Source organism: Rhinolophus sinicus, chromosome 15, assembly GCF_057876585.1.
Source record: "Rhinolophus sinicus isolate RSI-liver-muscle chromosome 15, RSI-T2T, whole genome shotgun sequence".
Lineage (NCBI taxonomy): Eukaryota > Metazoa > Chordata > Mammalia > Chiroptera > Rhinolophidae > Rhinolophus > Rhinolophus sinicus.
In genome coordinates this window covers 5,219,450-5,233,110 of record NC_142515.1, presented here as the reverse complement: position 1 = coordinate 5,233,110, position 13,661 = coordinate 5,219,450, and the positions used below count along the sequence as shown (strand labels likewise).

Sequence of the window (13,661 nt, the reverse complement as noted above, 5' to 3'; positions counted from 1 at the left end):
TTCCACGTAGCAGCCAGTGACCTTTCCAAGTATGTGGAGAAGATGCCACCCTTGCTTAAAACTCTCCAGTTGCTTTGTCCTGCACTCAGGATAAACTGCAAACTGTGTGGCCCAGAAGCCCGCCCCTCTGGAACCTGCCTGTCTTCAGCCTCGTCTTACCCCCTTCCCCACTAGCTCATGTCAGTGGCTCATGTGGTGAGAGACGGCTAAGCTCATTCCTTCTCAAGGTCTGCACCTGCCAACACTGTTTGTGGCGTTTTGTTCCTCTGAGATGCAGCGTGCTTGCTTGTTTCTATAATGTGCTCCCTCTTTCTGCTGTGATCTCAGAGACGGACAGTTCTCAGATGACCGCCCATGGACCTGCCTTTAGTCGGTACTCCCAACATAAATGTAGACTGCCACCAGGACAAACTTCTATGACTGCAAAGGTAATAAAAACCAAATTTCCCATTTTCTGCTCAAGTATGAATTCAAAAGAAGCCCCTTTTGTCCGGGAAACGCACAGTTCGGGGGAGGTTTCTGAGGTGATCGTGATGTAGTTATTGTCGGAGATGCTGAACTCGTGGAAGAGGACCCACTCGGGCGTCGTCTTGGTGATGGAGTAACCGGACAGGGGGTGCAGCTGAGCCACCTGCTTATGCGTCAGCATCAGGTAGTTACCTGAGCCGTCCACGTCCCGAGCAGTCTAAGAGGCAGAGTGTTAAAAAAAAGGTGTGTTAATATGGAGATCAGTGCACAAAAATGTGTAAAAATTCCAAAATGTTTCATATAGAACAGTCAGAACTACACATTGGCCACCATGTTTCCAGTTTTCAGATACAGCAAAGACATACACGTTTTACCCAAAACCTGGAGACAGCAATGACAATGATGACTGACTTGAGCAATGGCAGGGCTGTGTGCTAAAACACTGCAGCTACATCGGGTAACGTTTGGTCATGACATAAAGCTGGCACGTCCCCTGCCACGGGGTGGACCACGTACTCAGGTGTCAAGTGCTTTACACTGATGTTTTAGCTCATTTAATCCTCACGACAACCGTGTGTGGGTCCCTAACTTCCATACAGGTAAGGACATCTATGCAAGTGTCTTTTTTCTCCATTAAGACTGCTTTAGAGTTTATGTGGAAATAGCACAGTATTTCTTTTGCTGTGATGTGAAGAGCATACCTACTTCTGTGCTTTCAGTTAGAGGAGCTAGTCGGCCTTCACTCTGGGAAAGAAATGAGACGTTGTCTTTATTCGTTGGCATCAGGTCACTGGTTAAATGTGAGCTAATTCGCAAACAGGTGCGATAAGGGACTGCATTTGTTGTTCAGCCAAAAAGAGTGTTTTAATAACTTTCCCTTTGCAATGAAGAAGTATTCTGGCTTAGCCCTCCATTCCCTTGAAGGGACGGACAGATACTAAATCTTCAGTAACATAGAAGGGGTTTTTGTTTTGTTTTCAAGTTAACATCAATAAAATAATCATCCTGAGAGATTCCTGACAGAATGTCCTGACGATGTGAAGTCTTGTGGCGACCACCCTGAGGGCCTTGTCCACTCTGACCTGCATGAAGTAACCGGACAGAAGCGCCTTCTTTATGTTCAGAGTGTTTTCCTGTGAGCCAAAAGCAGGTTCTGCATAGGGAAGCTCGATCCGCTTGATAATTTCTAACAGTTCAGCTCGGATGACATCTGCCATTCTGAGCGCAGAACCGTTGAGGAAGTGATCGTGACACCATTTCTCCACACAGTCTGGGGAGGAAAGAACAAAAGGTTCTTTAGAGAAGATCTGTCACACGCTGAGGGAGTCCAGGCCAGGAAGGTGCCATCTACATCCTCTGTCCTGTCCTCAAACGGTCGTCACAGAAGTGAGTGGCGGGGAGGCGACCAGGACCAAGATCTCTGGTGGCTGAGACTGGCTGTCATGGCACTGCCAGGAAGGCAGGTGTGCCAGCTGGCAGGACCTATACTGCCGGGGGGTGGGGGTGGGGTCCACGCCCCCACGGAACTGTAGACAGCACGTTCCTGGCGCTGACCAAAAGGCTGTCACCTCAGGGGCAGAGGAGACTCGTGTGTGTACAGCATGCACGCACATGGCCACATTTAATCAAACCAGGAGGGGGAAAGCTTATTAGAAAGTCTTCTGATCCATGAAATATCTCACATATTATAAGAAAAGGATTATTGCTAGGTTGATTTGGGAATTAATGTTATAGTTAAGCTACCTTAGCTGCAAATTTTATATTAAAATTCAGTCCCTGGCTCAGTCTGAAGTTACTTTCTTGCCACCTGTAATGACTTCTGGTGGACCGGACTTTTGCCTTGACCTGGCAATGCGCATGGCCTGGCACAGTGGGCAGAAGACCCTCGGCGGCCTGTTTGGAGCAACAGGAGCTCATACTGGCTGGCACCCATCCTGCTTGCTCTCCAAAGATGCCACCAAATCCCCACGTGCTTTCTGGCTCCACTGAGGTTTTCTTCTCAGCTTTGAAAAGCAAACTCCCTGCTCTACACGATTCTATGGCCATTCAAACTGCTGTCCTATTTTTCACTTCATGTATTTTCCCCATCATTTATTGGAGCAAGGGAGGTAAAAGCTGGGAAACAGGTGAGGATACCCCTGCCTGTAGGAAGGTTGCTGCACTGGCCTCTGCCCGGGAGCCCGTCCCGTCTTCAGCACCCAGCACAGGAGGAGTTTCCAGTTCCCCTGTCACTGAGGACGCTCAGGCGTACCCAGGACTTCTGCCTCAGCTTCTAGCCGCCATTCTGCTCTGCTGGACCGCCTCTCTCTGCCAAGCTCCAGTCCCATGCTCCCCGCCTCCCTCAGCACCCCAGCCTGTTCACGCTGATCTGGAGCTGCAGGTGTCTGGTTTTGGATGTTCCGTACTCTCTCTGCACGTGGCAGTGACTGTGCCATGACATGGAAAGCACCAGCTCTGACGCAGCGGGCACCTGGCGATGGCAGTGAGTAGGAGCCGTGCTCTGTGGGTCTGTGTCCCTGGAACATGGCCCTCGCAGCTCACTCACGGGGGGCTGAGCTGACGCGGGTTCTAAAACAGCCCCCCCGCCCCAGCTCTGGGAGCAGGACTGCGCTCATGGCTCTGCTGGAACCGGTGTAATGTAGGGCCTCAAGCGCCATTCACTGAACTGACAACGGGGCTAGAGAAAGGGTATTGACCAGTACGCTCTCAGCTCTGTTTGGGGAAGGAAAGGTGGACTTTGTGGCAATTTCTGAGAATCAGCATTGACTCACGCTCGCTGGTGGAACTCAGAGTTGTGTCTTGGTAGGCCTTGTAAATATTGATGAGGGTAAAGTGATCTCCTTCAGGATGTAAAAATGTCTTCCAGCAAGTCAAGGCAGCCTCCTCAGTTCCACGTGGCAGATGAGAAAAGCAACTGGGAGCTTTAAGACAAAAGGTGACAAGGTCAGCGGAAAGGGAGACATTCCATACACAGCGCGGGTCGGGGGTCACTGCTGTTTGTGAACAGTCCTTCTGTCTACTCTGAATAATACACTGTCCGTGTTTACTTAGGAATCAAAGGAACTTAGCAGGAGGTGTATCGTTTTTCTCCTTGTTTTTGTTGTTTGCTACCCGACTCGTATCACAGGAGCAGGGGACTGGGTGCTCAGAGCCCAGCACAGGGACAGGATGAGCAGGGGGTTCTCACGCAGCACAGCCTCTGCTCTGTTCTCCAGTAAAAGAATAAAACAAGCCAAGAGAAATGAAGGTGTAGGAAATGAACAATCCTTTGGGGAAGAACATGTCTTAGTGATACGTTTTCTTGTTTTTCTTGATCTGCACTGATCACTTCAGCAAAAGCAAACCTGGTATGCTTTCACAAGTCAGATTAAGAAATTCACTGAGTTTTCAGTTAGATTTGTTTTCGTATTAAGATAATTCTTATAATTTTCTACTTTTTTGATCCATTAAAATATCACTTTAAATGGATCTCATTTAATCTGTACTCGGTACAGAGTCACAGTACAAAAGAACAGTCCTTAAGGAGTACCTGTTACCATGGCAGCGATTGTTAGCATTTCGTCTACACAGTCAAATTCACAGGATGCTAAGATAGACTTTGAGAGTTGTGGGTCCAGAGGAAACTCTGACATGATGATTCCAAATTCAGAAAGATTTCCGTCATTGTCCAGTGCTGCCAGATAATCTAAGTCTTCCAAAGCCTGCATCAAACTTTCCGGTGCTAGGACAGAAAAAAATCCGTAATCAGAAAGCCTCCTACAACCAAGGCGGAGTGACAGGTACGGAATTTTCCCTCCCACATGAAATGGACAAAATATATGAACCGGCAGTCTGGAGACAACACCAGGCAGGGGAGAACTGATTCCTGAGCGGGGGCCACTACCGAGGGGAGCCCTGTGGTCGCCCCGCTTCCTGCCTTGAAAGTGTCCAGGCTGTAGTGCAGGGAGAGGAACTCAGCGGGGGCCTGCCAGACTCCCTGAGTTACGAAGATGGGGTTGCAGGTCCAGGGAGTCGGAGGTGGCCAGAGCTTGGAGGTGGGAGTCCCTGAGAGCAGAGAGCGGTACAGAGAGGACTCGGGAGACCTACACGAGTGCCCCTCAACTTGTCAGCGGAGCACATGTCAGAAACTGCCACAGGCCAGAGAAAGAAACCCAGAGGAGTAGAGGGTCCATGCCTGGTGCTCACACAGGATCTAGGACACTGCCCGTCTCCACCAGCCAGACTGACTCATGGGGCCCTGGGCAGGAAACACAGACGCTAACTCCCCCCAGACGGGCACTGCTCCAGTCCCCCGAACAAACCCTAAAGTCCAGACCTGGAAGGATCATACTACACCTTGGCACAAAGCCCAACAACAGGTATAGGAGTTGACAGTAATAACCAACACGGTAAAATGCGCAATGCCTAGCATCCAGTAAAAAACTATGAGGCATGAAACGCAGGAAAATAAAATTTTAAAAAATGAACCAATTGAAACTGCCCCAGAACTCACGCAGGTGACAGAAAAAGACAAAGATGTTTAAAGTTACTTGCCAGTGCAAATAAGGACAAAAGGCTGATTTTCTCCATCCCTTTATCTCTCTTGTAAGTTTATATAACATTGATAATGGTTTGGTGTTTATTATGTGTGTTTAATCTCCACCCAAAAAGACAATCCCCTTACTCAAAGAAAGGCATCCTTGCCTTTGCTGAATCTGGTTATATTAAAAGAATCGTTTTTCACCTGTCTGCCACGTGGTATTGCAATAAAGGCCACACAGAAGCAAATCACATAGTATAAAGCTGCTGTCTTGTTCTACCCAAGAAACTGAAGGATTTATGAGAGCTACTGAATTGCTTTCACTGGTCTCAAGTCCAACATGTGCTTGGTGGATGGGCGAGGAAGACCAGGGGGACCTACAGAGCAATAACCTGACTGCATCCGGGAGTTCAAAGTAACAAATAGTAAAAGTTTACTTATTTGCTGTCCACACTTTGACCACTAAGCTATTTGTCAAAATTTCTACAGGCAAACTGTGCAACTTGCAAGCCAGTTACCAGCCCAGGCTTGATTAAATCCCCCCATTCCTAGCAACACGCGATGGAAACACTGGGGAGCACGGCTGCAGGTTGAGAAGTTAGTCACGCTGCAGTGCCATCGGCTGCACCTCCAGTCCTGTCGCTGGAGAAGAGAGCAAGTAACACACGGCCTCAACCTTTGGTACACGGCTTGCAAGGGAAAGCTCAGTTCCTGGGAACGGCAGGCGTTGGGGCCCAGGGGTCTGTAAGAGCCCACGGCACACCTGCCGAGAACCCAGACATCTGCTGAAGACTCTGAGACAGCTTTAACCTAACCCAGCTGCGAGGAAAGTTCAGCTTCCCTCTTGTTATTTCTCCCATCAAGGTTTCCTACTGAGAAGAGCACGGCCTCCCAGGAGATTCCTGGCCCTGGGTTCTGACTCCTGGGCCGGCCTGGGTGCTGGCACGGAGCACTGGAATACTCCTTGTTCATTCTTGGAGACCCTGGGGGCAAAGATGAGACCTTGAGAAGTCACAGTCCTGAGAAGAAAAGGGACGGGCTATATGGAGTGACAGTCCCACGTGTCCCGTCAGTGAGCCAGGAAATGAAGGGCCGACCTGTTGGAGAGGTGCTCAGCACCTCGGACAGAGCAGGAGGGGGGAGCCCAAACTTCTCGGCATTCCGGGAGCTGTTTGGAAACCAGCTTCTAGAAATCAGCAAAGCTGCTGCTTTGTAAGTTACAGGGTCTTTAGCGTTGTCCCTGTCAGCAGATGCCTTGTCAGCCAGCTGTCCCCAGAGGGCACCGCCTCCTCATTTTTATGCCTGGAGTTGAGGTGATTACAGAGGATTACTGACAGACGCTTCCTGGTGCTGTTCCCGGTCCTAACACCAGAAAAGGAGGATGTCCCTGGGGCTTATTGTATTAGAAAGGACGATAATAAATAACTGAGTAGAATTTGCCAATGTTACTTCCGCACTTTAAGACATCTCTCCAACGTGGCCCATAACCTTGTCTTGGCTGAAAAGCAGAGCGTTTCGATGAGGGCGCTTTATGGCAGTGCCGTGTCCGTGTGCTCCATGGTAAACACTGCTAACAAATGGAACATCAGTGTGTTACCTGAGGCCTCTTCTTTACAGCAGTGCAAAGTCAGACTGCTTTATTCTGAAGGCAGTTTCAGTATGAACAGAACTTCATTTTTATTAAGCTTGCTGGCCGCCGGCAGCCGTACTCCCTGTAGAATGGCTCACACCTCCCTCAGTGCCGTCACTCAGAGTAACTGGAGAGCTCTTACTATAGTGTTTCTTTCCTGTTCCATGGAACCCCAGATGCCAAGCTAAAGCCTGGATCTGTGTTTTCCTTCTATGGCATCAGAGCAAAGGTCGTTCATGTCTAACCAAGTCCCCATCCCAGAGGAAGGGGCCGGCCCAGGGCTGGTTCTGAGCAGGAGCGCAGGCCAGGCGAGCAGGCCAAGGGTCTGCTGGGTCTTTTCCAGAACCAACTGCCTCGCATGGCAAATGTCCGGTGTTTTTAAAATGTACGCCAAGAATTTAGATGTAAGATGGCTGGACTCATGGTTGTTCCCCTCCCTTCATGGGGACGTCTCCTCAGGCGCTCAGCAGGAGTGAGAAGAAGCAGGAGACACACACGAGTGCCACTGCCCGCCAAGTCTGTTTTAGGTATTCCTCAGGCACAGCCGCATTCTCGTCTTGGATTTCCTGAGACACCCGATTTACTTCTCATAATGCACTTTGCTTATGCTGGTTTGACCTCATTCCTGGCTGGTCTGACTTACAGGCAGAAGGATTCTGAAATACATACACTATGACAGAACAGGGACAGTGTATCCACTTAGAAAAGGTAGGGACGGAGGTGGCTGGGGAAGAACAAGTACAGCCGTACACACGTAGCACTTGCTACGTGGCAGGGACGGATCTTAATTACACACGCACGCAGACAGATACACAGAGAAAGAAAGTAATAGCTTGAGAGGGCGAAAGGAGCAGTGAAGCTGCCAGTCCCGACTGGCTTTAGCCTGGGACTAGCGTTAAATACACTGAAGTAGAGTCCACAGGGGAATACTGAAGAATCAAGAGATGGCGCGGTTTGATGGCACAGACTGAGAAGTCTCGGGACTTTTTGGGAATAGGATTAAGTTTGGCTTGAAAAGAATAGGAAGGAAAGGCTTCTTGAAGTTTCAGTTTCACAAGAACATCCTCACAAAACCTGGCATTTGCCAAACTCCTACCCCTACACAGCACACACAGCACTTGTGCATAAATAACCTCATTTGAACCTCTTACTGACCCCATGAAACAAGAAGGCAGACAGTACCCTCATGTCACAGATGAGAAAAAGGTCAGGGACTTGCCACAGGCAGGGCCAGCCAGCCTGTTTCCTCGGCTGTAAAATGAGGATTTGGACCCTGGCCTTTCTCCGGCAGCGTCTGTTCTAACCAGTGCTGTTGGCACAGCTCCCCGTCCAGGGAGAAAGGCCTCTGAGACCACCTGTTTCCACAGTCAGCGGGTCCCGGGCTTCCTGACCCAGATCAACGGTGACAGTCACTCACGACGGAGGTGAATCGTCAGCACCAGGGAAGAAGTAAATAACTGGTGTGTGTTTTTTTTAAAGATCGGTATCAAGCAAATTCAATGAATAGCCTGCAGCCTACTTACGCCAAATTCATGTTCTCATGGTTCATGCTCCTGAAAAGGGTAACAGGTCGGCTGAATTTGTGTATTTCATTTATAAACTGAATTAAATGCAGCAGCTGCAAGCATCGTGATTTTTTTCCTTCCAAAACAATGAGTTAGTTAATCCAGTTATATTTTCCCCAAGCACAGCAGAAAAGAGTTACGTGAGTCTTGTTAGGAGAAAAATAAATTGTTACCCTAACAACCCTCTGTCCCCCAGTTATCGGCTCTGGGCCTCATGGAGTAAGTGGCCACTGAGCAGGAATTCCTCTGCACTGAGGCAGTTTGGGGTTCGCTTTTGAAAATCTCTGCCACTGCAAAGCTGCTTTTCTCCTCCCTTCATGACTAGCCCGCCACACGGCTGTACTGAACAAGAAGCTGCTCAGGGAATCAACTCACTCACAGAGGCGGGAGCTGCTCGTGGATTTTCCCCGGGACAGGATGATTCATGAGGGAGGGCCCTGGCCCCACACGTTCCCACCAAGCTCTGCCTTTGCTCCGTGCATTTCGGCCTCCCCTTCCACACACCACTGTCCCCGACGCCTCTGGCGCAGGCTCCCTCCGCGCCAGTGTCCGTGGCAGACAGTTTTCCAGTGTCAGGACAGGAATTCCCTACGTCTTCTAAACTTACTTTAGAGAATGTTTATCTCTAATGGGGAATATGCTTCGGGACTAGGAAGGGCCAGAGGCCAGCGGCTCAGTCCCAGCCCCACGCCCCCTGACGCGCGCACAAAGCTACCTGGTCTATTCATGAAGTCGCAGTGGCCCAAGCCCGCGATGTCCACCCTCTTCATGAAAAGCACCATGCTGGTGAGGTTAGCTTCCTGCATCTCTGCCACCTTCAGGGGCCGCATGTCTTTGGAGGCAAATTCTTCGGAGTATAGACAGAAGAGTTTTCCTAGAAGAGATGCAGGGAAGTGGCTTTAATGTCTCTGTGTGGCCTGCACACAGGAATGTATGTCAGTGTCTGTCTGTAGCTACCTGAGGAAGATGAACCGAGAATCTGCTTGCGGATCTCTGCTTGGCTCTGGCTGATGGGCTGCAGGATGAGGGAGGTGGCTCTTATTCTAGGGTTGTACACCTTTCAATGGAAAGACAGCATCTTTAGCATCAGCTCACTCACCAGGCAGCTGGCCCGCTGGACCGGAAGTGACTGCCCTGTGCAGCCCTGCACCCCATGAAACGCTCTGCTGCAGGCTCGTTTTCTGTGTACAGTACCACTGTCTCTCACCTCAGGATGGAAACTCCAAGTGCCTTGATAAATGGATTTAAAGGTTGTCTGCTTTCATTGCAGTTTCAGTAAATATGGGACCTCTGTATCATGTGCTGAAATACTGGCGGTGTCACTGCTCAGAGCATGACACTGGTGAATGATGAGAGATACTCATATGCCCACGGAGACAAGGAATATCCTCTGACAGTGCTGTGTTTCTTCAACGTTCTGTTCAAGCTGACTGTGATCTCAGTGGTCTCCCCGTTACAACATATACTGAGCTTTTCCAGTTGTACCAGCTAACACAAAAACTGCATATGGCACTGACATGGTGTTTCTTATGGGTAATTTAACGGGGTAAGCAATGACCCTGGCTCTCTGAATGGTGGACTAATTCAATAAGATCAACCCAAACTGGTTTCAAGGGAACCTTCCTAATGGTTGGAATTGCTCTGTCACAGTAAGACAAGGATATTTAGGAGACCCATAGTTTCCTGGAGGGATAAAAATCTACACAGCATCTAATAAAGGTAAGTGGATCAATACTTGGAGAGGTTCAATCAAATGCTACGATTTCTTAAGTTCCAGTGTCTTTGCGAGTTTGAGATAGCCTAGTTCCATTTTTCCTAAATTTGGGATGGAATTTTTTTTTAAAGATTATTATTGGGGAAGGGGAAACAGGACTTTATTGGGGAACAGTGTGTTTTTCCCAGGACCCACCAGCTCCAAGTCAAGTTGTCCTTTCAATCTTAGCTGTGGAGGGCGCAGCTCAGCTCCAGGTCCAGTTGCCATTGCTGCAGGGGGCGCAGCCCACCATCCCTTCCGGGAGTTGAACTGGCAACCTTGTGGTTGAGAGGACACGCTCCAACCAACTGAGCCATCCAGGAGCTCAGCGACAGCTCAGCTCAAGGTGCCATGTTCAATCTTAGTTGCAGGGGGCACAGCCCCACCATCCCTTGTATTAATCAAACCAGCAACCTTGTGGTTGAGAGCATGCACCAACCAACTGCATGAGAGCATGCAACCAACTGAGCCATCTGGCCGCTCGGGAGCTCAGTGGCAGCTCAGCAGCAGTTTGTTAACTTTAATCTAGTTGTGGAGGGCGCAGCTCATTGGCCCACGTGGGAATCGAACCAGCAACCCTGTTTCCCAGAGCTCAAGCTCTGACGAACTGGACCACCCATCTGCCCCAAAAATTTAGGATGGAATTTTATCATGCCAATTACAAAGCCAAAATCTGTTAAAATTAAAGTCAGTGTACTTACAACTAATTTCTAGTAGGTTACCTGAGGGAAGATGCTAATTATTTTGATAAAGGGGCACCAAAAATACTGAGTCGTCCATAAGAAAAGATTAGGAGATTTGCTTTGCTAGTATCTTAGCTAAAGAAAAAGCACTACAAGAACCGCCACCTTTATGCTGCAATAGTGTGTGTTTCCTCAAAACTTCTTCCTCTGGCACCGCCATTTGTTTCCAGACGAGCACCATGCTTATGAAAGGCAGTGACATGTGATGAGGACTTCGTTACTGGCTGCAGTAATTCTTTGAACACAGGCACATACATAGAGTAACCCTCAATCACAGAGTTCATCCTGACTTTCTGGTCAAGAAAATGGTAGGAACCCAAGAATCTACTTCTCGACAATTATCAGCCGACTATCTAACCTACTTGATAATAATTACCTTCCTTCTTTCCACGCCCACATCAATAACGAATTTGACGGTGTTGCTCCAGATCAAAGACTCTCCAGAGCTAGTAGTTAACACCACTCTTCTCTGATGAACTTGGCATCTTTGTTCTGTTTCATCATTTGGCTTGAACAATGCACATTTCTCTTTTGGATACAAAGGAACCACCACCAGCTCGCCAAGATCTGGGTTTAAGTTAGATCCTTCTTGACAGACAATTTCATAGGCCTTCTCAATATCCTACAGTTAAAAAAAACAACGTCCATGAGAATAAAGTACATTACAAACAATGTCACCACTTAAAAAAAGAAAAGTCCAAATTAAATAAAACTACAGGCAAAAGCTGCACAGTGTATACAGGGAAAGAAATACCTGTGTTGTTGTCTATGTGTATCATTAAATATGAAAAGAAGAGGTAACTGGATGAGAACATTTCTTTGGGGAACTTAAATATCATATATAAGCAATTTCGCCACTTTTAGTCCAGGATAGTTTTCCTCCTGTGAAATGTACTATCTTTGCTTTCCTGCATTTAGCCTGTTTTTCTAGCTTGATGCAGTTTCTCATATCCATTAACGATGAGGGGTAAACAAGTTATTCTCACACCAGTGATGAGGCATCGCTGTGCTTTAATGGTGGCAGAATGAAAAAGTATAAAGCAGTCTCGAGATTTCTAGTAACAGCATAGGTACGAACACATTCTACAACCAGAGTCTCTATCTGGGTCATTTTGAAAATTATTTTCACCCATTAGCACTTCAAAATAGCAGAAATGCAATAAAGTAGGCAGGAAATAGTCACTGTTATTTACATCTTTGTATGATTCAAGCATTTAGAAGTGCCCTTTTAAATGTTTCACTGTAAAATATATCAGACAAAAAGTCAATTATTTGCTCTAAAACTACACGTACCAGTAAGAAATTGTGCAAGAAACTCAAGACATTTTAGATATGTCTGAAAATTCAGAATTGGAAGAAATTACTTAAAATATGCATGTGGTGCTTCCAATCGTTTATTCATTCCCTTTCTATTCAATGTGTACAGTGCATTTACATATGTGGGCCTTCCCTATAATTCTGTAAAGGAAAACACAACAACGCACACAAAATGAAAGGCCCACAGCCAGAGAGAACATTTCCCAGGAAAACCTTAACCCAACAGCACCTTCTTTGTGATAGCTCCAAGTTGCACAATTAATTTGGCTAGATATTACCATAAATCTCCTCTTATGTTTTCTACTTATTTCCCTTTTTTGTGATCTAAGCGATAAGGAACAGCACACTGTAAACATGCAGGGCGCTGAGTCTTAACTAGGTACAGAGGCCCCGGGCAGCAGGTGACTTGTGGGTTATTTCACACGGGAGGCGCTCAGCCCGTAGAAGAAAGGTGAGGCAGCGAATGCCCACCTCCCCGAATATCAGAGTACTACTGCGATTGAAAACATACTGCTTAAACCAAAAAATAACAATCAGTATGTTTCTGTTAGACTGCTTGGGTTTGTTTTCATGCGACATTTATGGCACACTTTAAAGTTTCATATAGGAATCTCAAAAGCTTCAAATAGTATGGGGAAAAACGATCCGTAGCTATTAACATGGATTTCAGAGCAAGACAGATTCCAAGACCATAGGAAAGGAGTATCTTAATGGTAATCCTGACATAAGTGGTAAAGAACTAGAAAAGTCTGTCAGGATACTGAACTGTGTTCAGCTTGTCGGGCCGTAGATGGGGAAAAGAAAACCGGCTGACATCTGTGAAATTAATTGGGCTGAATTGTGAGGACGCAACTGGTTCCCGAGGAAGGTGTGCTGAAGCCAGAAGAGCTGCTGCCCGACCCACCAGGCGGCCCCCCTCCCCTCGCCCCGGCCCCCCGCCCCCTGCCCTCTGCCCTCCCCAGAGATCCCAGGGGGGCTGGACCTGGGTCAGATCAGCCCCACCGGCCCAAGGGACGCGTCCTCATTCTCAGAGGCGCAGAATGCAAAGTCCTCCGTAGCCTTCATCGCACCATCACTCTCCAGATTTCAAGACTCTGCAAGACTGATGATTTCTTAATAGGAAATGTCTTTCCGGTCTGACTTCGAGGAAGATCACCTAACTGTCTAAGCCCCGGGATTTTATCCTTCCTACTACCAGCCTAGGTAAAAACGCATCTTCTAAAGTCTGGCAATTCAAAAGTTACTGCCATTAACCACAGCTTATATTAAACTAAGAGAATCAAATACTCTAAGACCATCACTTCCCCCCCAATTCTGTTATAAGATTTATTTTTCAAAAGTCCATTTGGAATGTGTGCTTACTCATCCTAGTCGTAATTATACTCGCCCCCCGCCCCCCAAATGACTGTCTTCTTTTTCACCTGGCGAGTCTAACTTTCCATCTTTGAGACCTCTCGTTTTGGTCCTCTTCCCTTTCCTAGGCCTCTCCCGGGCACACCGAGACCCTCTTCTCCTAGCTCCTCAATCCTTTCGCTACTGTGCGCAGGGCTTTCTTGAATGCCTTGACTCATGAAGGGTTAGGAAGTGATACGAGAAGAAATCACTGCAGTGGGCAGAAGATGGACGACTCAAGAAACTATAATCCAGGCACGAAACAGCTAAATAT

General features: G+C 47.8%; 1 protein-coding gene across 4 annotated transcripts in view; it reads right to left on the bottom strand.

Annotated features, from left to right (window-relative positions):
• Positions 1–13,661, bottom strand: part of DHX32 (DEAH-box helicase 32 (putative)) — a 38,606-nt gene that overhangs the window by 900 nt on the left and 24,045 nt on the right. For all 4 annotated transcript variants that reach the window (XM_019742183.3, XM_019742186.3, XM_019742182.3 and 1 more), the window contains 7 exons: positions 11,055–11,300; positions 9,140–9,239; positions 8,898–9,056; positions 3,998–4,189; positions 3,240–3,389; positions 1,551–1,738; positions 504–685 (listed from right to left, as the gene is read on the bottom strand). In XM_019742183.3, coding sequence (XP_019597742.3) covers positions 504–685; positions 1,551–1,738; positions 3,240–3,389; positions 3,998–4,189; positions 8,898–9,056; positions 9,140–9,239; positions 11,055–11,300 — 1,217 coding nt within the window. The remainder of the gene's footprint in view (positions 1–503; positions 686–1,550; positions 1,739–3,239; positions 3,390–3,997; positions 4,190–8,897; positions 9,057–9,139; positions 9,240–11,054; positions 11,301–13,661) is intronic.